The sequence below is a fragment of the Crocodylus siamensis genome, chromosome 2 (assembly GCF_052110815.1).
Source record: "Crocodylus siamensis isolate JL-2025a chromosome 2, ASM5211081v1, whole genome shotgun sequence".
In the NCBI taxonomy this organism is placed as follows: Eukaryota; Metazoa; Chordata; order Crocodylia; family Crocodylidae; genus Crocodylus; species Crocodylus siamensis.
Window position 1 is genome coordinate 191,578,525 of NC_143396.1, and position 27,896 is coordinate 191,606,420.

The 27,896-nt window shown below is 43.2% G+C and overlaps 1 protein-coding gene across 1 annotated transcript; it reads right to left on the minus strand.

Moving 5' to 3' along the window:
- Window positions 1–187: 187 nt before the first annotated feature.
- Window positions 188–26,869, minus strand: LYVE1 (lymphatic vessel endothelial hyaluronan receptor 1). Its single transcript, XM_090034938.1, has 6 exons — window positions 26,616–26,869; window positions 20,300–20,462; window positions 20,047–20,186; window positions 7,313–7,597; window positions 3,462–3,540; window positions 188–1,234 (listed from the first exon to the last, which is right to left on the minus strand). The coding sequence occupies exons 1-6, from the start codon at window positions 26,698–26,700 to the stop codon at window positions 1,048–1,050; spliced, it is 939 nt and encodes a 312-aa protein (XP_089891064.1). The 5' UTR covers window positions 26,701–26,869; the 3' UTR covers window positions 188–1,047.
- Between the last annotated feature and the right edge of the window lie 1,027 nt (window positions 26,870–27,896).

Sequence of the window (27,896 nt, forward strand, 5' to 3'; positions counted from 1 at the left end):
GAGATAATTGTTATCCAGTGTTTGTTAATATATATATGTAACACATTGATATTATTACTGTTATTAATATTACTGTTATATAAATCAATCTTTACAAGTTTAATATTGAAGTTATATCAACTATATGTTTGGTCTTACAAGGTAGTTTTCAAGTGAATAAAAATGAAATAGTCATAACCAATAAATATATATTTACCATACTTTATTTTCTTATGTAATGCTGTAAACTTCCCTCCCACTTGGGATACTTTTCTTGTCAAAGCAAATTTAAATATACATCAGAGACCTTTATGACAATGATTGTGATACAGTTTTGAAGGCTTTTTTTCCTGTCACTTGCTTAAAAAAGAATGATGTAATTTAAAAAAAAATAAATACAGTTGTAAAATACTGATAGAGAATATTTCCAGGACAAACACTTCATTGTGGATTACGTTATACTCAGTATAAATATATTGGTTTACTACAAAGATGATTAAAAGCACCCTTATATGGGAACTTTAAAATGTAAGGAGATAATCCTGCAACCTTTACTTGTTTGACTAATCCCTATTAATATGAGCTTGTCCCTTTGAAAACAATGAGACTACTTAATAGGAATAAGAATTACCTCATGAATAAAGGCTGCAGTATCAGATCTTAATTTTAGATCTTACTACATTAGCAGACAACAGCCAAAAGGATAAAAAGAATTGTCTATTATAGATGTGTTCCTCTGAGTTCTAGGGAAACAATTATACACTGTATCACATTCAATAGAGCATTCTTAGACCTAGTTATTTCATGTTAAGATGGCAAATGCTGTGTTGCAATATGGTGGTTTTATTTTTTTGTGTTCATGCCAGTAAGGCTCTGTGATCCTGCAAAAGAACATTTTCTAGCAAAGAACAAAGGTAATTAGGTATAAAATTCTGACCATTCAAATGTATGTACAAGAAATATGCACTCAACTTTCCCAGCATTGATGGTCTTCCACTTATAAAGGATTTAATAGTTTCTCCTTTTTTAAATTTTAAAACGGTCAAACTTGCTAAAGCATTCACTGTCTTAAACTTCAGCTTCCACACATTTTACAGTGGTTTCAGATTTGGTTTGAGGCTCTTCTGCTTTTTTTCCATTATTCTTTGGTTCCTTCTCAGGTTCTCTGTCACTTGGTTTAGCATCTTTGATTACATTAGTTTCAATCATTTCTTTTTTCTGTGTCTTCTTTGAAAATGGGAAGGTTTTCTTGTACCTTTAAATATAAATATTTAAAACAAAAACATTGCCATATAGCAAAGAAAAGCTCTGAATAATCACTGAATGAATGAAATACAGAATGGTATATTTTCTTGCATACAACACATACTTCTTCCTAAAAAACAAGTGCTGAAAATTTCAGTGCACATAATATGTGAGAAATACAGTAAGAACAGTTTTTCCTGGATACTGACAAAAGTGAAAATAAAATCTCTCTGACTACAGTGACGCAAGTAGTAGCAAGGGGGAAGGCAGTAGGGGAGTCAGGTGGGCTGATTTATCCCTTGTCCCTCTATTCATTGCTCTCTGTTGCCTTTCCTTCCTCATCACTTGGCCCTCCTGCTACCTGCTCCTCCCATGCCTGCACCCCCTGCCACTTGCCCCCTCCTAGTACCTGGGCCACCCTGGCACTTGCCTCTCACCTGCAGTTCTTGGGCCCCCCAGCACCTGCTCCCTGGCCACTTGCTGTTCCCCTCCACCTTGCTGCGTCTGCCCCCAGTGCCACTTACCCTCAGTCATGGTTCCAGCTCTGGCCGGGCCACAGAGCATACAGTGGTTTGGGCCCCTGCCCAACCATATAGGAGCAGTTTTAGTGGCTGCAGCTCCAGCCCTTGCCTTGACCTTGAGCCTGGGACTAGGTTGGAGCAGGAGCCAGGGCTAGACCAGCTGCCAATTGCCACTGTTGCTGCTGTGTGGCTGGGTTGGGGCTGGAGCCACCATGTATTCCATGCCCCTGGCTGGACCAGAGTCAGATCTGGAGCAGCAGCTGAGGGGGACAGAAGTGGTGGAAGGGTGAGGAGAGGCAGCAGGGGTGGGGCCAGAGGCAGCAGGGGACAGGAGGGAGACTCCAGGCTTGGATCAGAGGCAGTGAGGGGTGAGAGAGAGGACAGAAGAGGTAGGAAAACAGAGGCTGTGGGGGGCAAGTGGTGCAGAAGGGATAGTGGCTGTGGCTCCAATTCTGACCTTGAGCTTGGGCAGGGCAGGGCAGGAGCCAGAGCCTGCCCTCCTGCCTTGTACCCAAATCTAAGACAAGGGCCTCTCCCCCCCGCATGCAAGTTGAATGTGGGGGAAAACCTTGTCGTGGATTTGAGTAAATATGGTACTGTAAGGAAAGATCTTTTAAAATTCATTGTGTGTTTCCAAAAAAAGATGTGTATTTTATTCCGCGTTGTATTGTTCTTGAGAAAATACAGTATCTAGAATTATTGCCTGAATCTGCAGGCCAAATGCAGCAAAAATTTCACTGAAGATGAAGGGGATTTTGGATCACCATTCAAGAGAGATACTTTTTAGATGCAGTTCTTAAGTATTTTAAATATAAATCAGCACTAATAGAACAGTTATACAACTAATCAGTCTCTGATTTCAGAAATAGGTAGTTTTTAGAACTGAATTCACAATCTGTTGCCTTGAAAATCTGTTTGCATCATTCCTATAAATTATATCATTTTTAACCTTTGACAAGCATTATTCAGAAATAACTCTTCTATATGGAATTTTGTGGCACAAAGGTACAAGAAACTATAGGCCATGTTCAGATGTTCAGTTTCTACTGGGAGAATCCCTGTTCTCCTGATAGAAACTATAAGCGTATAAATGTTCATGCTGTTTGTCCCTGACCAAAAATGGTGGTTCTGTGAAAACCAACCAGATAGAAGTTGCTCCTAGGACACTGAACTTTTATACACTTTCCCATTGTTTAACTCCTCCTACGGACCAGGAAGACTGGAGCCTCACAGAAACCCTCCTGTGACTTCCTGAGATGAAGGTCACCCTGGTCTGGAGAAGGTATGGGGAACAGCTGCTTCTCATGCTCACTTCTCATGCTGGGGTCCCTGGAGTGAGAAGTGGAGAAGTGGTGCAGCAGAAACCCCCCTGCCTGCTTTTCACTCTGGAATCCCTGGTGTGAGAAGAGGTCAGGGGACTGCTTCAGTCCCTTGGAAATGGGAGGACTTGAGTAGCCCATAGTTTCCCCAGATTGGGATCACCCAGTGTTGGGAAGCTGTAAAGAGCAGGGGAGAGGGGTTGGCTGCAGGATGAACATCTGCACTTCTTCCTTTCCTGGAATTATTTCTGGCAACGGAAGTTTGAGGGAGCACTGGCCAGGAATTGGACCTATCATGAATTATCCATAGGTGGCTTAAACAGAGTTTAGTGTATATTATTTTGTGTGCAGGGGCAACAGTTAACATTAAAAAATTCCTTGTGAAAGAATTACTTACTTTTTGATATAACAGACTGCTAGAACAACCGAAGCTAGAAAAAAGAAGAGTGCCAGGACGAGGAGTGCAGTGGGTACACCTAGAAATAAAAGGAAATTGATAATGAGATGTGTTTATGTTGAGATTATAGTATTCTTTGTTCTTAAATGTACCTGTCAGAAGATTTGCATTTGTAAGTCCAGATTCTTTTACAGGCACCCTTGGTTAAATAAGTACAAATAAACAGAAACAGGTCTTGAAGGCACCTCAGGAAGTCACCTTGTCTGATCTCTTGCTCTGATGTTGAGTAGATAGACCTAGATCATGCCTGCTAGACATTGTACAATCTGTTCTTAAAAATCTCCCAGGAGAGGGATACTATAGTATCCATAGGTTACCTGTTCTAGTGCTTACCTGTTTGTATAGTTTAAATGTTATTTCTTAATTTCTAACCTAAATCTCCTTTACTGCTAGACTAAGCCAGTTACTCCTTATCCTACTCTTAGGCATAGAGAACAATAGATCACTGTTGCCTTAATAACAACCTTTTGCTATGTACCACTTCAGTGATCTCTTACCTAGACTAAACAGGCCCAATTCTTTCACCCTTTCCTTTTTGTTGCTTTCCTTTATACTCCCTCCAATTTTTACATATTTTTCTTTAAGTGTGGTACCCAAAACTAGCTACAGTATTATAGCTGAGGCTTTCCAGTGCTGATTATAGAAAATTGCCTCTGTCTTGCATGACACTTCTGTCATACATCTCAGAATGTTATTTGCCTTTTGGCAAGGGCATTATGCTTTTTTGACTCATATTGAATTATTGGTCCACTATAACTTCCCTGATGGGTTTCTATAGCATTGCTGCCTAGTCCGTAATTCTCCATTTTCTATTTATATACCCAGTCCTTCTTCCTCATTGCAGTTCTTTGCACTTGTCAATATTGAATTTAACCTTAATGATTTCAGATCATTTCTTGAATTTATTAAGGTCACTTTGAATTATAAACCAGGCCTCTAAAATGTTTGACACTCCTTCCAGCTTGGTGTCATCTATTCCATCAGTCCAGCCATTAATGAACATATTGAAGAGACTGGGATTCAGCACAAATTTCTGCTGGCCCCACTTGGTATGTCTACCTAGTTTGGCAATGGACCGTTAATAGCCTCTCCTCAAATATGTTTTTACAAGTTGCAATCAGTTACTATCCATGCACCGACCATGGATATATTTCAGTTTGAATTCAGCAATGGCCTAAGTGACTGCCTGTTGTGATAGGGCAATTTAATAGAAGATTAGGAAATCACCAACCTATATATGTTACAAATTCATTCAAAATATTTAGGGTTAAAGAAAACTAGATATGACCCAAAGTGTTCTCCAAATAAATAATGAACTCTGGGTATAAATTTCAGGGATGCTACTAGTGAAAACATGAGTTTGTAGCACTTTAGACAACTGAAAGGCTAAGGATTTTAAAAAAAAATCTATAGATTGACCATAATAGGCCCCAGTCTAGTAAGGCTGGAGTTCTAGGCACTAATGTGGACTTTAGATCCTGCTCACCCTTGGCTCTCCTTGTCCTTCTGAATATGCTCAGAGTGGCCATTTAAGCTCTGCTGTGATCTTATTCCACCTGGGAAGGCACGTAACTGTATAAATCCCGAAAATCTTAGTCACAAAAAAAGCACAACTAGCAATGGGGGAGATAAGGACCCAACAACCTAGTGATTAGGGCACGTGTTCAACAGTGGTTCTAGGCCCCTTTCAGCCAGCAAGGGCTTAAACCTACATCTCCCACTTCTCAGCCAAGCACCGTAACCACCTGGCTATGAGATAAAACATTCTCCACCGTGCTTTGACGGGCCTAAACATCTTCCATATCTCCTGTTGAAGCTGGCCTGCTTGACAGCCAGGAGGGAGGGAGTACAGAGACGAAGGCTGCCCTGGAAGGGAGAAGTCCTTTGGTTCTGGCCCCTACCTCTGTCCCCAGTAGGACTAAACCTATCCAACTTCTGTTTCTCCATTTTATTAACTATTAAATGCAAAATGCAGAAACACTATTAGGGCAGGAAGAGGTCTCCTAATTACTAGTCTATTGGGCTAAATTGTGGGAGGGCCGTCATCTTGCTTCTCCATTTTCGGTGACTCCCACACCACAGAGTTACCTACCTTTGTGAGGGAGCTAGGCTATAAAATCTATGAAGTAGGTTAGGATGGGGGCTGGCAATGTTTTCCAGTAGCAGGATGGAGTTACCCAGTTCAGGTCTAAACCAGGCTGGCACTAGGACCCAGTCATAGAAGCTTCTGCGTGCTGCCCCCTGGGCAAAGCCTCTCCCCTTCGCAGAAGCCCCAGCTGCTTGGGAACCTCCCCCCCCAGCTGAACACAGCTGGCAGGATACAAAGACTCCATGGACTGTAGTAGGTTGCCAACCTTTGACCTAGATAGAATGCCAGTTAACCATCCAAAAATAGAACTAGATTTGGGCTTTTATACCTATACAGTCTTTACAGGCAAAAATGAATCCACATTATATTTTCTAAGAAGAACAGCAAAGAGAGATAATTTAGGGATTATTGACATGTAAGAAAATTACACATTTTACTCTCATTGTTTAACATTAGGGAGTTTTCTGTTACTTCTCTGTTAGTTTAGGTTTTAGAAACAAGTTCTTTAGTTGCTTGGATCATGTGGTATATGTTGCCATAATTCCTACTGTTTTCCTGAGGAAAAGTCATACTAAGTCCAGAAGAAGGTATGTCCAGCATAAACAGAGTCTTTGGGGAATTTATATGTAAAGCTCTAGCAGTTCTGCAAACGCCTATTAAAGTGCTAAGTGATGTTTCACCTGTACATTCTTCACATATGAATGCACACCTTTACAGATTTGTGTTCAAAAGAAAGACTTCTTTTGAAGGCCTTTTTTTTAGCTTTACAATCCTTATATTCTTATTCTGCTCATAGACAACAGTGTGTAATGGGCCTGTGTGAAGTGGCTAGTATTTGCTTCGAATTTGGCTGATTCAGGGGACAGTGATTCGATTTGGTGATTTGAATCACTGTCCCAAATCGATTCAGCCAAATCTGATTCAGAGATTTGGCTGCTGCCAAATCTGCCGAGTCGCCGAATCAAACAGGTCCCATTCCCCGCCCATTCTCCCAGCCCCCGCATGGCTGCCCCGCTCGGCCCCAGCATTGGCTCTTGAAAAAAAACAAAAAACAACCCCTGCACTCACCAGCTGCTGCCAGGTGGGGCGGGACAGGGCGATCCCCACTTCATCCCAGTGTCCTGTGCAGCATGGAGTCTCTGCCATGAGCCCCCAGAAGCCCTGGTGGCTACTGCAGCAGCTGATGAGTGTGGGGCTTTTAAAAATTTTTTAAAAGAACCGGGAGCTGGGACCAGGTGGGGCATGCATAGGGGAAGGGGGAGGGTTGGGAGAGTGTGTTGTGGGGTGCTCAGAGGGGCTGGGGGAGCAGGCAGGGGATGGGGCCTGGTGGGGGTCCCCCCATGGTCCCCTCTCGCCTCCTCCAGCACCGTCCCCACCCCCTACTTACTGGCATGGAGTCTGGATCCAGCTCCCTACAGTAGTGAGTGGGGACTGCCCAAATCTCTGAAGCTCTCTGAATCTTTTCTGAATCGATTCGGACCTTTTTATTGGACTCCTGATTTGAATTGGATTCGGTGATTCGGTCACCAAGTTGAGCCAAATCTCCTCCAAACTGAATCAGCATCCAAAGCTGCACGCAGCCCTAGTGTATAGCCCACTTTTGATTCTGTTGAGGTTGGACATGCTTTTTCAGAAACAGTTTTATCACTCAGGTCCGTATAGCCAATTTACTAGGAAAGTAAACAACACATATAGCCTTTACCGCCAAATATAACTCGATCGTTCCTAAAGGCCCCTCGCTTTCCATCAGGCGGTGTCATGTCCGTTTGAGTTTCCACACTAGTCTGCTCTGTTTGTAATATAGTTTCTGTAATACACATTCTGCGAATGGACTTTGGAGGTTTTGTCTTTGTTGGCAATTCAGTAGTAGTATTAGGCATTTCTGAAATGTCATCAGTTGAGGCTGTTGAAGATGAGTTTATTTCTGTAGCTGTTACAGGTATGGTGCTTATACTTGTTTCTGGTTTGCATGAATCAATCCAAGTATCTACAAAAAGAAAAGAAAGAGTTAAACATTTTGCTGGGCAGTATTGCAAAATGTTTTATGTATGAGATGTAAAACATTTAAACCTGTACTGAGCATTTTCAGATGTTTTTCTGAAGATTTCTATGTATTGTAATTTGTTTATTTACAAATATGGTGCTAGATTCAGTTTACATGTAACATCTGAGTAGTTTCAAACCATCCAGGTATTTAAAATAAGGCACATGCTTAAGCACCTTACTGAATCAGTGTAACATTCATTCTATAACGGCAACAAAAAACAAAGTCCATGCTACAGAGAGCCTAAAATGTTTCTGTACATGCTAGGGGAACAAAACAAGATAGACTGCAAAAGTTATCAGGAAGTTACCTGCTATCTAGAGGTTAATTTACAAATTTTACTTCATTGTAGGTAAGACTTATAGCACCAGCAGTCATTAATGTTGTGGACACTTCCTACTTTAAAACTCAGTTTTCAGTTTCTTATAACTTTGCCAATTTTAACTAATAATAATTATGTCATTGGAGCATGGTTTGAATGGTGAACAGTAAATCAGGGCTGTGGTTACCCATTGAAAGCTGATGAAATAATTAATACTGAATCACTTGCTCATTAAATTTGTACTGAACACTGAAAGAGACAGGTACCAGATGGAAAAAATAGGTGATTAATGTTACATAGATAACTTTAATTTTGGCAGGTAGTACCTTTTGACTTTACAACATTAATATTCTTTTTAATATGTGTGTAACATGTGTGTATACATATACTTATATACCATAAGTACTTACTCCTTGAGGACTAAACAGTACATCCATTAGCTCAAAGCAGAAGTAGCCATAAAACTCCCATCGTTGTTATATCAGTTTTTATAAGTGCTTTATCTGTAAGCATAGCTAGGAATTAGACAGTCAGAAGGTATGAGTGCTGTCTGTAAGTAACTGTGAGTCCAAAGGTACATCAGTAATATACTATGTAAAAAACTGGAATTCTGGTTAAGAATGGATTGAACACATGGTCCTAACAAATAATTGGTAACCCATATTTTTGGTGGCATCTTACACATTCTGAAAACTATAAAGCAGTGATTCTCAACCAGGGTTCCAGGGCACCTTGGGGTCCTGCCAGATCCTTTGAAGGGTATGTAAGGTGTGAGGAGATAAGTAGATAAGCCAGGCCCAGGCTTGTCCCTGTCTGCACAGTTCCCCACTCCTACTGCTTAGCCCCTGTGTAAGGAGATAAGCACTGTAATATATAAATTAGTTTTTGAGATTGGGTGCCACTCAGTTCACAAAAGTTGTGGAGGATATGCCTCAAATCCAATGAGGGTTGGCTTGAGTCCAAAAAATGTTGAGAGCCACTGTTTTAAAGTTATCCTGACAGTAACCAGCTAAATACATTACAAAAAATAATGGGGGGAAATGACTTATGTACTGTTCTGAATATGAGTCCTTGGTGGAAAGTCTGATGATGCAGTTTCATTCATAAAGTGAGTAGCCAGATGACAGGGAATTGTTTTATCTTTTTCACTGAAGTATTTAAATGACTTCACACAATACTGCCACAAGGACAAATTACCACAAAGTGACCTCTCGCTTAATACTTTTCAAGTCAGTGCTAAAGCAGGTGGAAATTTATCCATCATGATGCATGCTGATTCTTTATTCCCTTTGGTACATCAAACTTATGTTCTATAAATTACTTTATAGCTTTTTAATGCCCTAATTTGCCCTGATGAATGTGAAAACAGCGTAAAATTGGCATACTTTTCTGTATTTACAAAAATAGAGAATCTTTTCTTTATCCAACTTTTCTAACAGGTGAACTACAATGCAAGCTATTTCACACACAAAAAAGTAGCATTGTAAAAGAATAGTTCAAGCCTAAAGACAATCAGCTGCATTAGAAAAAGCCTATTTGAGTAAACAAGATAGACTGGACGTATTTCCTGTACAAGTTTGTAATCTTCATGTAATAGTTCTGAATTGTAGAGAAGGTTCAAATTAACCTCCATTGTCTTTTTTTAAATTTTGTTTACTAAGTGGCTATTGCTGGCCTTGCTGTTTCTCTCATTATATCTAGTAGGTATCTACAATCTGTTTTTTTCTTCTCTCACTACTCTACTACACCAAAACTAGTCAGTTAAGATAATTCCTTCAATCTGAGCCTAACAGTTTTATCTCTAATGGCTTTATCCTCAGATTTTCTGCCACCTCTGCCATGAGGAGTCTCTTTCTTTTGTATAAGTCTCTCCTTAGGTCTCCATAACTTACTGTTCTTCACAAGCTTCCAGGGTTTGCTGCTTCCCTAGCTTTTCCCTGGCCACCTCCAGCATTTCACCTCTTCTTCTTCATCTAAATCCTTCAGAGTTACATACTGGGCCTCTGCCCCTTTCATTAGCTACTCCTTGGGAGGGACATGTTGTAGAGTATAAATTAGGATAGTTACTAAATCTATATTTAGTTGCATTGAGTTATTAGAATATTTAATATTCATTTCAACAGCAGGGCTATTAGGATACTTATAGGAAAGCAAAACTATGAACTGCTTTGTCAGTAGTGGATCTCATGGAAGACAGGACTGAGAGTGTTCTGCTCCTATCAGTCTTGATGCCCTCCAGAACTGGAAGTTGACTTATGAGGCTGCTCTGGGTTTGTCCATTGTATTTGCTCTCAGTCTTACTGAAAACCAAGTGGTTTGAGACTTGGGCACTGTATATGAGTCCAAAGTAACCTCATGGACAAAATTATGGTTCTGGAGTGCATCAACTGACATGGGTAGGCAAGGTATTCTTGGTCCAGTTTCCCCCAACTTGCTGCTGATGTGATGTAGGTTAACCCTAATGTCTCTAGATAAATAACCTTTTGGTACCTATAATGGATCCATTAATAAACAAGTCCAAAAAGAACAACTTTTATGCTGCAAAGATGGTACAATGTGGCCCTGATTTAAAGTTACAATATTTTTAACTAGGCTGGGAAGTGACAAATCAAAAAAAGATCTGAAACAGTTAGGAATTGACTGTGGAATGGAGCTGGGACTGTTGTCAGGGCTTGGATCCCTCACATAACAGGCTGACCCCCCTGTCCTGTTCTTCAACTATTTATGGTCTCCTTCCACCCCTACAGCCATTCCCATGTCTCACCTTGCAAATCTTACTTTAGATCCATGCACCAGCTTATACGGGCTTCAGATCTCCTGGTTTTAGCCCGCTGGTTACTCTTGCTTTTGACTGCGAGACTAGGCCCACTTCTTCTGGTCCAACTTCTGAGTTTCAGTCTGGTCTGGCTTTTGGCCCATCTCACTCTGGTCAGGCTCTTGCCCCCTATCCTGTCTGGCTCTCCTTGGGCCCTCACTCTTCCTGCTCTGTTTTGGCCCTTGGCTCTCTTGGCTGGAGACTGCCCCTATCTCCCTGTTGGGGCTTAGGCTCTGGTCCTCTTGGCTGAAACCTGTCCCTGGTAGGGCTAAAAATCTGGAGTGCCTCCCAGAGACCCCTGTGTGGCCTCCTGCCTTCCTCTCCAACCTTTCTGTCCAGTCCTCTGTTCTAAAACAAACATGAACATTAGCATAACAGAAATACAGGTTTCCCTTCCTTTATGCTGTACTTGTGTTCCTGGAAAACGGCACATAACTCAAAATCTCATAAAGGGAACCCACTTTGCAATGTAACAAATTGGGATATATTCCAAGATTTTGACTGTACTGATCCCCAGACCGATTTCTACCACTTTTACAAGAAACTGTGGTACTTACGAACAGCAGACAGTACACACAAGCAGAGGGTGCTATCATAATGGAGATGGCAACTACAGAAGCACATGTCACAGACAATGAGACACGAGCACAGAGCCACACAGGAGACTATATTTTGGTGCATATCACTCCCACCATGCACCGCACAAGCAGCTGACCATGGGCTTCCACCACACTGATCGCATAAGAGTGAATTTACCTCAAATATAACCAATTTTTGGTATGAAAAGCGTCATCGCATATGAATGAATCCACAAATACAAAACCCGCATAAAGTGAGGGAAACCTGTATAAGCAAACAGCTTTCACAGAGTTCTTTCCCAATCTAGGTCAATACCCTACCACAAGCTACACTTCCGCTCTCTCACTCTTGTGGGTAGCTTGGGTGTCCACAGACCTGCTTCCTGCCATCAGGTTCCCTTGGAAGCTCCCCTCCCTCCAACAGGCAGAGTTTTGCTGTTTGTTCTGATTCAGGCCCGGGGTTATAGGCCTTGAAGCCTCAGCCCATTTCCATCACGTGGCTCTCCAGCCATACACAGAGGTGTTCCCTTTTAATTAAGGACCAGCCTGTGCTCCTGATGCTGCAGCCCCATGCAGCCATCTTGGTCTACTGCATTCTCTTTAAAGTAACAGGAGCCCTTTGGCTCCCCATTATAGGCGGTAACTCTGATATTCATATTCTCCCATAACTTCAGTTGCTGTGCTTTGCTAATAACACTCACATTTATCTCTACTGAATGCTGTCCTTCAGTCCAGTCCCACCACTTGTGTTTAGTTGACGGCTCCTTTGGGATGCACTATCATCATGACCTCATACTTAACTTGTCAGAAAAAATATTTTTTCTCACATTTTACTCTCTTTTTGAACCATTGACAACACTACCCTTCTTTTTATTAGAACACTTCACAATCCTCAGGTCATCTTTATCTCTACTCTGTCTTTTTTAACGCTCATGTTCCAGCTACCTCCAGATGCCTCTCATTCTCAAATAGTTCCAGAGTTCATACATACTAAATATTCGTTATATGATTAGATCAGGGGTGCTTAACCCCTGTCCCATGGGCCAAATCCAGCCTGTGAAGTCATGATGTCTAGCCTGCGGGGCTCCTCACAGGTCAAGAAATTTGGTGACAAGGGAGCAGTGCCAATTAATACAATGCACCCCTTCCCTGCTGCCAAATTCCTAAGCTCCATGGCAGGGTCAGAACCAGGTCATGCCTGTTTGCCCACATGGCTGGGTTGGAGCCAGGCTACAACCTGTTCCCTCACATAGCTGGTTTGGGGCTGGGCTGGGCCATGCTGCATTCTCCCCATGGGGCTGGGCCAAACCCCCTCCCCCATGCAGCCATACTGGGGCTGAGCCATGGCCCCTTCCAGAGGGCCAGACCAATTCTCCTTCCACTCCTCAGCTGGGTCGGGGCTTGGCTGCCCCACTCCCTATGGCCAAATAGGGCCTGGCTGTGCCCCCTTCTGGGTGCTGGATCAGGACCACTGGTAGATCCAGCCCATGGGTGGACTGGGCACTGCCCATATAGCCCACCAGGCAAAAATGTTGATCACACTGATCTAAATAATACTCTTTGCCTAATCACTTACTACTTCACCTGGGACACTTGTTTATTCTCCATTTTTTCATCTCTCCATTCCAAGCCTTTCAAGATGCTTCTACCTTTTTTGCTGCTCTTTCCATATTTTACAGCATCTCAGGTCTTGATATTTGATACGTTTCAAAACTTGCCTTACCCATTTGCTCCTAAGTGCTCCTTTTGTCTCCTTCATTCTTCTAAGGTCATACTTTTCCACTGTCCCTTACATCTGAGACAACCTTCAAATCATCTCAAGCAACTGTTCCTTTAGCAAGAAATACTTTAAAACATATTAGTGCTGTGGTACCACTATGAGGCCTGATCTGTGTACAAATTTTGTATTGGTATTATGACTTTATTTAGGGATGTGATTACTTTTTAAACACCAAAATAATTATACAGGCAACCCCCACTTAATACGGTTTCTTTGAGTGCTATTTCACTATAGTGCTTATTTAAAATTAATACCTGATTCCACTGAGCGCTTGGCTAGTTTCATTATAGTGTTCAGTGGGGGGATGGGAAAAAGCAGCAGCGGCAGTGAGTGGCAGTGGGTGGCCATAAGCATGAGGCCCATGCTGGTGCTATAGGGCCAGGGCCAGCAGGGGCCCAGGGTGAGGTGGCAGAAGTGCAGGGCCCAGTCTGGGATGTGGTGCCAGAGTGGCCGGTTGGTGAGGGGCTGGGGAGAAGGAAGTGGCAGCGGCAAGAAGCAGCAAGTGGATGGGTGGGCGTGAGTGTGGGGCCCATACTGGTGCCTGGGGTCAGGGCCAGTGGGGGTCTGAGGTGGGGTGCCTCAGAAGCGCAGGGCCTGGACTGACATGTGGGGCTACAGTGGCCAGTGGGTGGGCAGGCAGGGGCGTGGGGAGAGGCGGACGTGGCGAGAACCAATTATGTCTATTTACATTCATTCCTAATGGGGAAATGGGTTTTGCTTAACGTGGTTCCGCTTAACTTGTGGTTTTTCTGGAACTAATTAAGAGCACTAAGTGCGGGGTTGCCTGTACTACTGCACCACTAGCATGGATGAAGTTATATTGGGATAAAAGTGCCTTTTACCAATAATATTTATTTCTGTTCCTGGACAGGAACTACTATGCCCACATAAAGCATTAGAAATTTAAAATAATTTAAGAATAATTTAAAAATAACTAAAAATGAACATAACTGGTAAGACTCTAAATGAAAATAGAATATATATTTGACTCTGGTCCCCTGAAAATCAATGTTATCATCACTTCTTAAAATCCTGCCTATCTGTATAATACTTTGATTTATATGACCATGTGTACACACTAGAAATAGCAAATTCTGCATACTAAATTTTAGAAGCATTACTCAAAAATCTACGGGCAACTCAGAGGCTGAAACATGTTAAGAGAGATTCATTTTTTTGTATTAGATTTACCATATTTACATGAATATAAGATGACACCCCCAATAATTAGATTCTATCTATGGCAAATGTATAAATTTGTTACAACCTAATTGTTGGAGGTTTGCCTTAATTTGTCTCCCTCCCACTGCTACAGTAGGGCAAATAAATCTGCGGGTGGGGGGGTAGAGGGTCTCTTGCCCCCCTACCTTTTTCTCCTGTAGCCTCCCCTCTACCTTCCTGCTCCTGTCAGACCCTGCTGTCTCTGAGCACATGGAAGTAAGGAACAAATATGAATACACTGACTTTGAAATAAATGTGCTTGTAGCAAACTACCATGGGTACCTATAGACTTAGTTCATCCAGAATTGGTGCACTTTATCTTTTTGAAACTGCTACAAGTTTTAACACTGGTGCCCCATAAACATACTTTTAAACAGCATGCTGGTACCTACTTATATATAGTACAAACTGGGCACGTCTACACGAGATGCTACATCCCCGTAACAATGAGCTAATGTGCCGTAGCTTGTTGCTACAGTGATGTAGCATCACTGGGCATAAACCATGACAGTGACTCTACTGTACAGTAGCAATGAGCTACAGCTTAGTAGCTTGTTGCTACTGTGCATTAGCAGCTAAAAATAACCATACGGTGACAGGACCACACAGTAACACTGGTGTAGACACGTCCAGTGTGCATGATATTAGTCCAAAGCCAAAAGGTTCATGATTTACCATATAATTAATTGGGCTGGGCCTTCCTAGAGTTAACAGCATTTCAAGCCATGATGGCCCAGTTAGGGAACTGATGGGCGGGATCCCCTGGAAGACCATGTGGGGGGGGAAGGAGTCTCATAGTTTCATAGTTGGTAGGGTCAGAAGGGACCTGAGCAGATCATCAAGCCTGACTCCCTGCCATGGGCAGGAAAGAATGCTGGGGTCAAATGACCCCGGCTAGGTGATTATCTAGCCTCCTTATCTAGTCTAGGACAGCGGATTGTATTTTAAAGAAACCTTACTGAGGGTGCAGGAATGAACCATCCCAATGTACAGGAAGAATAGCAAGTATGGCAGAAGACCAACTTGGCTTAGCAGAGAACTCTTCAGTGAGCTAAAACACAAAAAGGAAGCTTTCAAGAACTGGGAACTTGGACAAATGACTAAGGAGGAGTACAAGAGTATTGCTTGGGCATGCAGGAATGAAACCAGGAAGGCCAAAGTGCAACTGGAGTTGCAGCTAGCAAGGGTTTTGAAGAATAACAAGGAGGATTTCTACAAGTATGTCAGCAACAAGAGGAAGTTTAGGGAAAATGTGGGTCCCTTACTGAATGAGGGAGGCAACCTAGTGACAGGTGATATGGAAAAGGCTGAAGTATCAATTCCTTTGTCACCTCAGTCTTCACAGGCAAGTTCAAATCCCAAATTACTGCACCTGACAGCACAGTTTAAGGAAGAGGTAAGCAGCCAATAGTGGCAAAAGAACAGGTTAGGGACTGTTTAGAAAAGCTGGATGAATACAAGTCCATGGGGCCGAATGTGATGCACCTGAGGGTGCTGAGGGAGTTGGCCAATATGATTGCAGAGCTGCTGGCCATCATTTTTGAAAACTCACAGTGATCAGGAAGGTCCCAGACAATTGGAAAAGGGCAAATCCAGTGCCCTCTTAAGGAAGGGAAGAAGGAGGATCTGGGGAATTACAGACTGGGCAGCCTCACCTCACTTGCTGGAAAAATCATGGAGCAGATCTTCAAGGAATCCATTTCTAAGCACTTAGAGGAGAAGAAGGTGATTAGGAACAGTCATGCCTGACCAACCTGGTTGCCTTTTATGATGAGATCTGGCTCTGTGGATGTGGGGAGATCAGTGGACATGATATACCTTGACTTTAGCAAGACTTTTGGTATGGTCTCTCACAACATTCTTGTAACCAAGTTACAGCACTATGGGTTGGATGAATGAATAGTAAGATGGATAGAAAATTGGCTGGATTGTCAGCTAAGAGGTTAGTAATCAATGGCTCAATGTCTAGTTGGCAGGTAGTATCAAATGGAGTGCACTAGGGGTTGGGCCTGGAGCCAGTTTTGTTCAGCGTCTTCATCAACCATTTGGAAGATAAGATGGAGTGCCTCCTCAGTGAGTTTGCAGATGACACCAAACTGTGGGGAATAATAAATCTGCTGGAAGGTGACCTAGACAAATTGGAGGATTGGGCCAAAAGAAATCTCATGAGGTTCAATAAGGATAAGTGCAAAGTCCTTCACTTAAGACAGAACAATCCCATGCACCAGTACAGGCTGGGGGCTGACTGGCTGGGCAGCAGCTCTGCAGAGAAGGACCTACAAGTTACAGTGGACAATAAGTTGGATATGAGCCAACAGTGTTCCCTTGTTGTGAAGAAGCCTAATGACATACTGCATTAGTAGGAGTGTTGCTTGCAGATCAAAGGAAGTGATTATTCCCCTCTGTTCAGCACTGGTGAGGCCACATCTGGAGTACCGTGTCCAGTTTTGGGCCCCCCGACTACAGAAAGGATTTGTATAAATTGGAAGAGAGTCCAGTGGAGGGCAGTGAAAATGGTTTAGAGGGCTGGGGCACATGACTTCTGAAGAGAGGCTGGGGGAACTGGGTTTATTTAGTCTGGAGAAGAGAAGACTGAGGGGGATTTAGTAGCAGCCTTTAACTACCTAAAGGATGGTTCCAAAGAGGATGGAGCTAGACTGTTCTTAGTGGTGGCACATAAAACAAGGAGCAATGCTCTTAAGTTACAGTAAGGGGAGTTTAGGAAAACTTTCTTACCAGGACATCATATGGAAAAGATGAGTGTGGCCTAGACTGTTCAGGGGCAGGACCCCCACAGAAGACAATGATGACAACCATGATGAGAAAGAAAATGAAAACAGTGTTGAAGAAGGGGAAAGCAGTGAGGATGATGGGGAAGAAGAAGATGATGAAGTCAATGTGGACTAAGAACTTGCAGCAAAACCCCCAGTTTTTCTTTTTTAAAATTTAAAAATACATTCCCTTCCCTTCCCCAACCATTTCTGACTTTCTCTCTGCCCTCTCTATCCCTTATAATTCATTACAAGTAGTACTAGGTAAACTAAACTAAGTTCTTGTATTCTATTATTGTAATGAGCCTATTTTTATATATTGTAAATAGTGTTTTGTTATGTTTGTATTGATTTTTACTGTTTTATATTGTATTATATTGTATTCCTATCATTTTTCATTGATTTTTATTGTTTCATATTAATATTGTATGATTTAGGCTTGTAAAGTGATGTCAAGTACCCATTCCCATCTTGTTTCCATCTTGTCCCTATGCCCTGTTCTGTAAGTATGTTGCAATTCTGTAACCTCTCCCATGTATATTGGTTTTCTTTGAATGCCTGAAACAAAGGAGTGAATGGATGAGTGAAACACAATGATAGCAGGATCCCCTACTAAATCACCCCACCATCAAAACCAATACCTGGACCAATGACCCAGCCATTGGAACCACCCTCTGCATTCAAGAAACAGAAGATGAGGCAGCCCACCATTGTGCCAAGGCTGCACATGCTCAGTATGAACATCTGGAACCCTCTGGATCAGGGCCAACCTTGCCTGGACATGCCCTCCTCATAGGAGATCATAGGTAGTCTGCCCCATAAAAAGGGGTAATGAAGACTGACTCCTTGGGGATGCCATCTTCAGACCTGACTTGCTCCACGTCATGCTGCCTATCAACTCAGAGGCCCTGCTGGCAACCCCCCTCTGGACAACACCTGCTGGAGAAAGACCCCGACTGGCCATCGAGGACCCCCTTCCAGTCTGGATAGGTAGCTATCACACCCACTCTCTTTTCGGCAAGGATGTGAACTCTGTTTCTCTTCCCTACCTGGACTCCAACCCTTCCACTGAGTCTCTTTCTCCTGCTACCATTGTGTGTGTGTGTGTAGGAACCAAGCTGTACAGTACAGTGTTCATTTAATAAAACTGTTATTTGGAACCCTGAGTTGGGCTTTGCTTTACTACGGTTCTGGCCCTGCTCCAATCTCTGCTCCTCTCCCCTCTAACTTCGGTCTCATTTCTCCCTCTCCACTTGACCTTAAGTAACCCCAAGCCTCAGTTCCTCAGCCAGTTTCTCTCTAGTCTACTGCTTGTAATCCTGGTTCCGGCAACTTTCACTCCTTATATTTTCTCTCTCACCTTAACCTTCCCCCAGGTACCCCAAACACACACATGCATACCGTACCATACAAGTTAGGAACTCACCTGTGTGTATGTTTAGGTGGATGGTTTGTGTGTGAACTGGTGAATATATGTCCTCATGCGTGATATACAAATTAATGATCTGTGTATGTACTGAGTCTGCAGTATTGACAACTAATTTTTGTCTAACTTTTGGTGTGTATAGTGTGTAGCTGCTTAAAGTGGTGATAGGTATGGTTGTGCCTAGGCCGGTAATTTTGGATGTGTATGTGCCTGAGTTGGTAGTGTGTGTGTGCACACCTGGTGGGGGTGTATGGACCTGCTCTGTTGAAGTACTGCTCTGTTGAAATTGAATTTTTTAATAGGAAAAGGTAAATTATGATAAAATTATTGGCTCAAAATTTTGGGAAAAAATCTTATTTTCTAGTTTAAAACAATTAAAATTTAAAATTTTTAAAAATAAATTTAAGCAAATTTTAATAAAAACATTTAATTGTCAAAGCCAAAATGGAAAGTTAGGAATGTCCCAGAAATTCTGGTATTCTGGTATGTTCTGGTATGAAACTATATATAAAACTAGGTAAATACCAAGTTTGGAAGTAAGTGACAATGGTGGTTGTGGAGTTTGTCTGTCTTTATGGATGTTCATCAGAACTCATTTAATTGACATGTTTACAGTTAATGATTTATTGGGCATTTTTTCTGTTAGACTATTTCATAAATCCTACTACTCAATGGGCACATCTACACAAGATATTTACTGCAGAGCTGGCTAATTAGCTCCACAGCAAAGTCAGCATCTACATGTGAGATGGTATTAGGCTGGATTAAACTAATTTACCCTACCCCAGGATAGTACTTGTATATAGTACTATACAAGTACTATTTTACAGCAGAGTAAAGTACTCCACCACAATGCACGTGTAGATGGGAATGGGGTTGGCTGGGGCATGAAGGGCCTTCAATGCAGGGGCTGCCTGCCACTTAGCTTCAACACTGGAGCACCTTTGTGTTCCAGGCAGCCCCTCCGCAGCAAGTTGAGCCAGTTCTGACCCGGTTCAATGTGCTACAGTCGTGGGTGCATGTGTAAATGTGGCCTCCCCAGAGCAATAAATTCTGGCACGATTGCACCGGAGTTTATTGCTCCACTTTAATAGCATGTGTAGTATGTAGCAGCCAATTATTGGTTTGTTCATATTTAAAACATTGTCACTCAAATCATTAATGAGCATTTTTACAGTCTTTAAATTGCTGAATCTACTTGATGGAATGTGAAGGAACAAGTCTTATTCAAGGACTTTATAGCATCATGTTATTAATTTGGCTGAATAAAATGAACCTTCTGTCTCTGATATTTGCATTTATTGACAGATCTCTTTTTCCTAATGGGGAAAGAATATAGTGCAAGATGGTGGAAAAAACTAACTACGGTATTTTTATGCAGCCTTCAAAACAAAACAAAACAAAACAAAACAAAACAAAACAGAAAGAAAAAGAGCAAAGACTCTAAATGTAAAGAATCTAGATGTTTTACTTGCTTACCTGAAGAATTGAAGCAGTAACCATCCTGCTTCTTTCCAAGGTCTGTTTTCCATTGCACTACACCAGTTTTGTTCTGACCACATTTTAGGTTTGCTTTTATCCGAGGAATGACAAGCACCTTATCTGCCACCCATCCATACCTACAATGAAAAGCATTGATCTATTAAATAGGGGATCTGTTCAGAAGCCTAGTGCTGAGTATAAGGATATGGAGCTGGTAAAAATTAGTGAAATGCTTGTGGGTGTCTGGTACCTGCATGTTTCAAATCCATGTCTTAAAGCCTTCTCAACATCTGTTGTGTGTGCTAGGGTTAAGCCCAGCTGTTCGCACGCAGTTTCTGCTTCTGTGAAATTCATTTTTGAGACATAACTAATTAAGGTTACACCTGTGATCCTGCAGGCATCAGTCTTGAGATCTGTAAATTAAACATAAACCTTCAAGGTTATTACCTTAAAATTATTCTTTCACTGAAAGTAAGAGTGCATGTTTGTGGTACTGTGCATTTTCTGTTCACTTTGTAATACTGTGCAGAGTTAAGGGCATTAGAAGTATCAGTTACAAGTGAGAGAGTTATTTTGGCCCTTTAAAAGGAAACAGTCTTTTTGCTCAACCCAACAATTTAACATCTTAGAGTGGGGAAAAGGGTGTATTTTAAATCTAATTATAGTTGGCATCATTTAATCTTTGACTGGATAGCCATCTTGCTAAAGAGGATGTAATTTATGACACTACTATATGACAGCCCAAAAGGAGGGACGGATGACCATTTTCTCCCTGTTTAGTAATTTCTTAAAATTGCAAACTCAGGACTGATGTTCTCACCATGCTGATCTTCAGGGATCTTGGTTTTCTCTGCTAAAAAAATCCAAAATTCTGTGATTAAAACCCCCCAAATCCACGTATTTCTGTGATTAAAATGAAACACCACTATATATAGGCATCAGTTGAACACAATGTTTTATTGTTATATTTACAATTTTAAAGCAGTTTGGAAGCCTACCAGTGCCTCAATCATTATAATAAAATAAATTCTAAATACCTATATATTTTGCTGTTTGATTTTGGCTTTTTTATTTGTATTTTTTACCCCTGCCCCTTTTGCTCACCAGGATGTGGATCCAGCTGTGGCTGTCCCACCAATTGCTTTGTAGTGCTGAGCAGCCCAGATATCCCAGTGCCCTGCCCCTGCCCATGCTGTTGCCCCTCACTCCCAACCCACATCCCCCTGCCATTCCTGCTGGTGCCTCTTACTCCTGACCTGCAGCTCCCTGGCCCTGCTGGTGCCCCTCACTTTCAATCCACAGCTCCCCAGCTTGGGCTGGGGCTGTAGCATGCTGCAGTGCAGCAGGGAGGACCAGAGCTGCACTCCACAGCAGCACCATGAAGCCAAGCTCAGCTTTCTGGGCCATACTACAGGCACCAGGAGGATGAGAGGCTCCAGATGATCTCTGTCCCACTCAGGTGGAGCATGGTGGCTGCAGCAGCTCTGGCTCATGTGAGTGGCAGCAGAATGAGTCCAGCCTTGGTGTGGGCTGGAGGAAGGAGAAGGGGATGCCTGTGGCATCTCCTGCCCTGGGCTGAGGTTCCCATGCTGCACCAGGTAGCTGGGCCAGCCCCCGCCACCCTCCTGGGCAGTGTCTCCCAGTCACCTTGTCCCTGCCCCTGAGAGCACAGGCACTGGCCCCTGGAGGTGCCAGCCCAGCTACATAGCTCTCTGCTACTCACCTTCCCCCACTGGAGGGGCAGGCATCTCCAGGCAGGTCCTGCTGGCAGCAATGTGGAGCTGGGCTTACCAGCAGCACCAAGCACTGCCTCAGACCCCCCTGCCCCGCTGCAGCCCTGGTGCCTGGACACTTTTCCTCAGTGCCTGTAAGCACCTGCCCTACCACAGCCCTTCCACACATCTCTGCCACACACACACTCACATATATGCCCCTTTCCCACAGACTCTCAGACAGTCCCCAAGCCCTGGCCCTCCAACCCTCCTCCCCACACATAGACGTACCTGCTCAAGCTTCCAGGGCTGTTCCCACCACCCTGCCTGGCTGTATGCTGGCCACCTGTGAGTGCATGCGCACACATGCATAACACCCCCTACCTCCAATCACACTCCCATTGCTCTCTCCAGTCCCAAGCAGCTCCTTGCAGAGTGGAAGGCTGCCTGCCTTGAAGAGGAAAACTGTGGTTTCCCATATTTTTCTCCTTTAAAGGGGGCAATCCATGATTTTGTCCTTTAAAAGGAGAAAATCTGTATTTTTCCATGGGAAACAGATAACCCGGATCTTTATTTGGTAAGAAATACTGGTCGGAAGAGCTGCCATTAGCAGTGTAGATGGTAGCAGACAGGCTAAATTTACCTACGCAAAGATATACCTTGAGGATTTTTATGATAATAAAAGATGCCATTTCCACTCTTCTCATATTTATCTATCATGTCACTTTTAAAATATAGGAAGGTTCAAACATGGGCCAAACTAACTTACCAACTTGGGCCACTTTGAGCCAAGACTCCAGCTGTGCTGAAAGAGTACCTGGGACAGCTGAAGGGTATGAACAAAAGTGATTTTCCCCCACCTTCATAGTTTATAGTTGGTAGGGTCAGAAGGGACCTGAGTAGATCATCAAGTCTGACCCCCTGCCATGGCAGGAAAAAGTACTGGGATCAAACGACCCCAGCAAGGTGTTCAGCTAGCCTCCTCTTAATGACCCCCAGGGTAGGAGCCAGCACCACTTCTCTTGGAAGCTGGTTCCAGATCCTAGCTGCCCTGACCATGAAGTAGCACCTCCTGATATCTAACCTAAACCTACCCTCTGCCAGCTGGTGACCGTTATTCCTAGTCACTCCTGGGAGTCATCAGGGGAACAGGGACTCCCCCAGTGCCTGCTGGTCCCTCTGACTAGTTTGTAAACAGCCACTAGATCCCCCTTCAGCCTTCTCTTGTGGAGGCTGAACAGGTTCAGGTCCCTTAGCTTCTCCTCCTAGGGCATGCCCTGCTACCCCCGATCATGTGAGTGGCCCTCCTCTGGACCCTCTCCGTGTTCTCCACATCCCTCTTGAAGTGTGGCGCCCAGAACTGGACGCAGTACTCCAACTGTGGCCTGACCAGTGTTGCATAGAGAGGGAGGATCACCTCCTTGGACCTGGTTGAGATGCATCTGTTCTCTGCAGTGGTGGTACCAACCAGCCAGCTGTTTTGCATTGCTTCAGGCTGCAACATTCCCTGCTGGACAGTCGTCAGTTGCCAGAGCGCAGTGGCATATTGGCTATGGCCTCTACATCAGAACTGGGGATAGATGAGCCGAATTGGTTACATCAGCCCTGTACCATTTGGGAGTTCTATGCCACCTCTAGGGAACTGAGCAGACTTCTGGGCCTGGAGGTTGGGAAGGGATCTGGGCCTTCAACATTACATAACATTCCACCAACAGCAGATAAAACAGAAACTAATTTTACATGTACCAAGAAAGTATGTTACAGGAAAAATACACTTTATACAAAAACAAGGACATTGTACGAACAGGAACAGAATCAGTAGGTACTATTAGCAGAGCTTCAATACATAATTTCAAAAGTAAATAGATCCTAGCATAAAGTAGAGGTAATTTCTATGGCTGAACGGCCGCATAGATTGTGGCTTATGTAATGGCCACAGCAGTTACTTGCTCCTCAGATATTCTATTCGGTTAGTATTTATTTTGTATAAGAACATGAAATAAACAAGCCTGTCAGTACAGTTCTGGTGGCAAATGGTGTGGCTGTGTCCACATCTTTTCTCTCAAGCTTTGCTGTCAAGAGTGCTTTGCAGAGGAATCAAGAAGGGTTGCAGTCATTAGGGCGTGGTGCCAGCCACTGACACTGCATATAGCAGGAGTGCAGAGTGGTTTCATGAGAAGTTATGTTCCGCACAGACAGTGGGTGAATTTACACGTGCTATTAATTTGAAGTAGTATTACTGAGCAGGGAGCACATTTACACGTTCCCCCTCTTGGGAAGGAGATTTGCTCCCACCCTCTTCTGCCCCCCTGCATCAGTCAAGGGGAGCTCCAGCCCCCCCACCCCAGGTGCTGGCAAAAGGCACAGTGGTCTCAGTGGGTATGGGGCCTAGAGAGTTGTGCCAGCTGCAGTGGCAGCTGCCTCCTGGCCCCATGCACATTGGGAGGGGACCTAATGTGCATAGGACCAGGAGAGAGCTGCCCCTGCAGTGGGCAGAACTCTCCTGGCCCTGTGCTCATCTAGAAACACAGCTGCCAGCAAGCCCTCTGCTGGGCTGGGTTTTCCTGCCCAGCTGGGCATAGCTGGGAGCTGTCTAGGGTATGGGGCAGCTGTGCACGAACCTCTTGCTAGGAGGGGGGGCATGGGGCTCAACCAGCTGCTGTCCTGCTTGGCATGGAGCTGGCTGCTCTGGGGAGGGGTGGGGGGGTTGGAATCCCCTTGCCTGTCCCCCAGAGCAGCCAACTCCACATAGCATGGAGCTGGCTGCTGCAGGGGACAAGCTGGGGCTGGATTCCCAGCTCCAACTCACTCTGAAGAGCAGCCAGTTCTGTGCGGGGAGCTGGAACAGGGGATGCTCCCCACTCCTGGCGCTGCTCAGTTCCTAGCTCCTGGCAGGGAGTTGGGAATCTGAACAGCACCAGGACCAGGGACAGAGAGCTTCCTTTCCCCTGTGGTCCCCTGCTGGTTAGGCTGCCGGGGAGCAAATTTGCTCCTGGCCAGCATTTATACACATGTTACTGCTCAGTATCTACTGTGTAGTTATTTTACTACTTGTATTTACAGGTAGTAGCTAACTGCACAGTAGACTAATCTACTGTGTAGTAAAGCATGCCATGTAAAGACACTCAGTGAGAGTGGTCAGACTGTGTGGAGGGCTCAAATTTATCTTCTAGTGCTTTCTTGGCATCTAGCATATCCTACATGTAGCCAAACTGCAGCCCAAACTCATCCTGGTCACATCCCCTTTCTCTTCTTGGTCAGACCCTGCTCCCTTATGCTGAATCTCTCATATTCTGCTTCCTACCCTTCTTTGTCTCATATAATTTACACTGTTGTTTTCCTTCCTGCCTTAACATTTCAAACCAAACTATCCCATCCTCACCTCTGTCCTTATTCTAGTCAGTGGTTTTGCTCAATACATCTCAGGACTTGGCCCGGCATACCTTCTGAAGTGTAATCATTAGATGGAACTTTTTATTGACCAGTCCTTTGATGATGATTCTTAATTTTCCAGTCCTCAATACACAGTATGTGAGAAATACAGTACTGCTTTTCAAATAAAGTTGAGCTGCTGATTGAATGGAACTTCCTGACACTTGGAAATTTGGCTGGATAGTTGTAACTGAATGACTGAAGCTTAATATATTTAACAAAAGGAGAATTTCCATAAGGACTTTCAACCCCAGTCCCAATTGCCTTTTAGAAGAAGCCATTGTTGTTTAATTAAAAATATTTCTAAGTTAATTGTATATAATTTGTTATAATGAAACGAATTCTGATCTAAGAGCTATTCCAGGCACATAGTTCTTTTATTAATTCCTCAAATACAGAGGGCGAAATCCTCTTCTACCTAGTAGGCACCAAAGTGGACTTATGGTACCCACATATCATTGTATTTCACCCTGATCAAGTGCCTGATAAATGTTAACATGCCTATTTTCTAATCTGCTGTCCTCTTAGCCTGAAAACTACGATGAAAAAAAGTAGTGAGTGGAAGAAGGACCTGTCAACCTTTTTGGCATTCATTTGTTTTCAGTGACTTGAGCAGGATGGATTAGTTCACACTTAAGTGCCCAGTTCCACCTATACATCTAATAGGTAATATAGGATCTGGCTCAAAGCATATTGCAAAAGTAGAGACCTTCAAAGTTTATTTTTCTAGTAACCAGACAGAGGCATAACTGTCTGGAAGAAACACTTTGAGATCCATTCCCTGTGTCTTTCAGAAGTTTGTGGAGAATCATGCCAATAGATATTCCAGCATCAGACCAGACATTTTTCATTAAGCATATCTTATTTTAGGCACACATGGCTGGTTTCGTAACTTTCTGTTATCACATAACTTTTCAAAAGCTTTGCTTGTGACATTGAAAAAAAATACGTTTGGGCAGACCTGAACTTACTCCCTAAAATATCACTCAAAATTAAACAAGTCTCGTACCACATTTAGACAACATCACTTAAAGCTGAGTAAGAAATAATTAAATCAGATATAAAAATTCAGTGAAACATATTCATTAGCCAAGAACATATACTTTATTGCACTGTTTCCCAAGAAATAGGTTACCTTTAACTATTTAAATAAAGAGAGGCACACCCACACAAACAGAAATAGGAATATACCCACATATCTTATTTGGCAGCATGCTGATTTGATAATTATTTTTCCTTCTATTTGGGAAAAATAAAGAAAATCTATGTTCTGTTATGAAAGATATTTTTTGGAAATTGGGAAAAAGTTTTTCCAAGTATTTTAATTGTTAGTTATGTTAACTAACAGGAAATCCAGCTGCTTCTTTCAACTACTTTTCTATTGCATTAGAACTTCCTGGAAAAAATTGTAGCAATACATACCGTTAACATCAAAGGAGCCTGGAACCGTGAATTTTATAATCCAGATTGAGAACAAAACCAGAGTAACTCCAAAATTATTTGCCATGGTCACTAACACGAACAGGTTAAAAAAACTCAGGCTGGGTTATTTTCTATCCTAATGACAGTTAAGAGTAAAGCATATATGCCAGTCCACTTGTTGTGAGCTTTGTGATGACTGTTCTCAAAGCTACTTAGCTATAACTGCACTGATTCACAGAAATCATGTCAGAGCGAATTTGTTGCTCAGGTCTAAAGCCATTCACTGGGCAAGGTCATCGGCTGAAAACACGTGACATCCTAAGCCCCTTTAAACTTTATTTAATGCATTGCTATTTGGAAAATTCAACTAATGCTGACTCAGAGACTGAGCGGCTGAGGAAAGGAGATAACAGAGAGTTAGGCTGTTATCCTCAAACACTTCGGAAAATGTTTTTCCCTTGCTGTTCATTGCGCAACTGCTCCTGTTGAACTGATTGATAGCTCATTATTCATGTTGTCTTTTCATTTGTTAACCAAAAAGGAGTGAGTATATAACGTAACAGCATGTCAAATAATTATTGTAGAGAATTAGAGATCAAGATTCTTGGTTTTCCTTCCCAGATATGCTACTATATGTAAGGCACATAGGCCCTGATAGAAGTTATATTAAATGTGCAATGAGATCTGATGCATGATCCACATAATCACACTTCCTGCCATCCCACATGTGCATGGTAGGAGCCACAATTGTGGGGATCGGATATCAGTTCCCATCACTCCCCTTGCATTGACAAGTAGAAAGCTTGTCTCCCCAGACTGAGAGACTTGATCAGCTAATGAGGGCTCTGAGCCAGGGGAGTGCAGAGGAATCTTTGGCTCTGATGTGCTCCTCTGGTTGGGAATCCCAGTTAGCTGATCAGGGCTCCCAGTTGCAGAAGTGTGTGGTGCACTCCCCTGGCTGAGAGCCCCGATGACAGATGCTCTCCCAACCTCTGGAACATACAGGAGTCTTTAAGGGCTCCAAGGGGCTCCAGAACCTGGAAACGCTGGCTACTCATTCAATTAAAGCAGGGGCAGGCAAAATATGGCCCACAGGCCAGATCCAGTCTGTCAGGCAATCCCATCTAGCCCACAGGTGCCCACCAACCAGTTGTACCCCACCCAGCCCATGTGGTTGGCTCCCACCCTGGTGCATGGAAGAGCCCAGTCCAGCCAACATGCACAGCTTCTGGGCAGGGCTGCTGCTGCCGCTGCTGTAGCTATAGGGGGACCTGCTCAGCT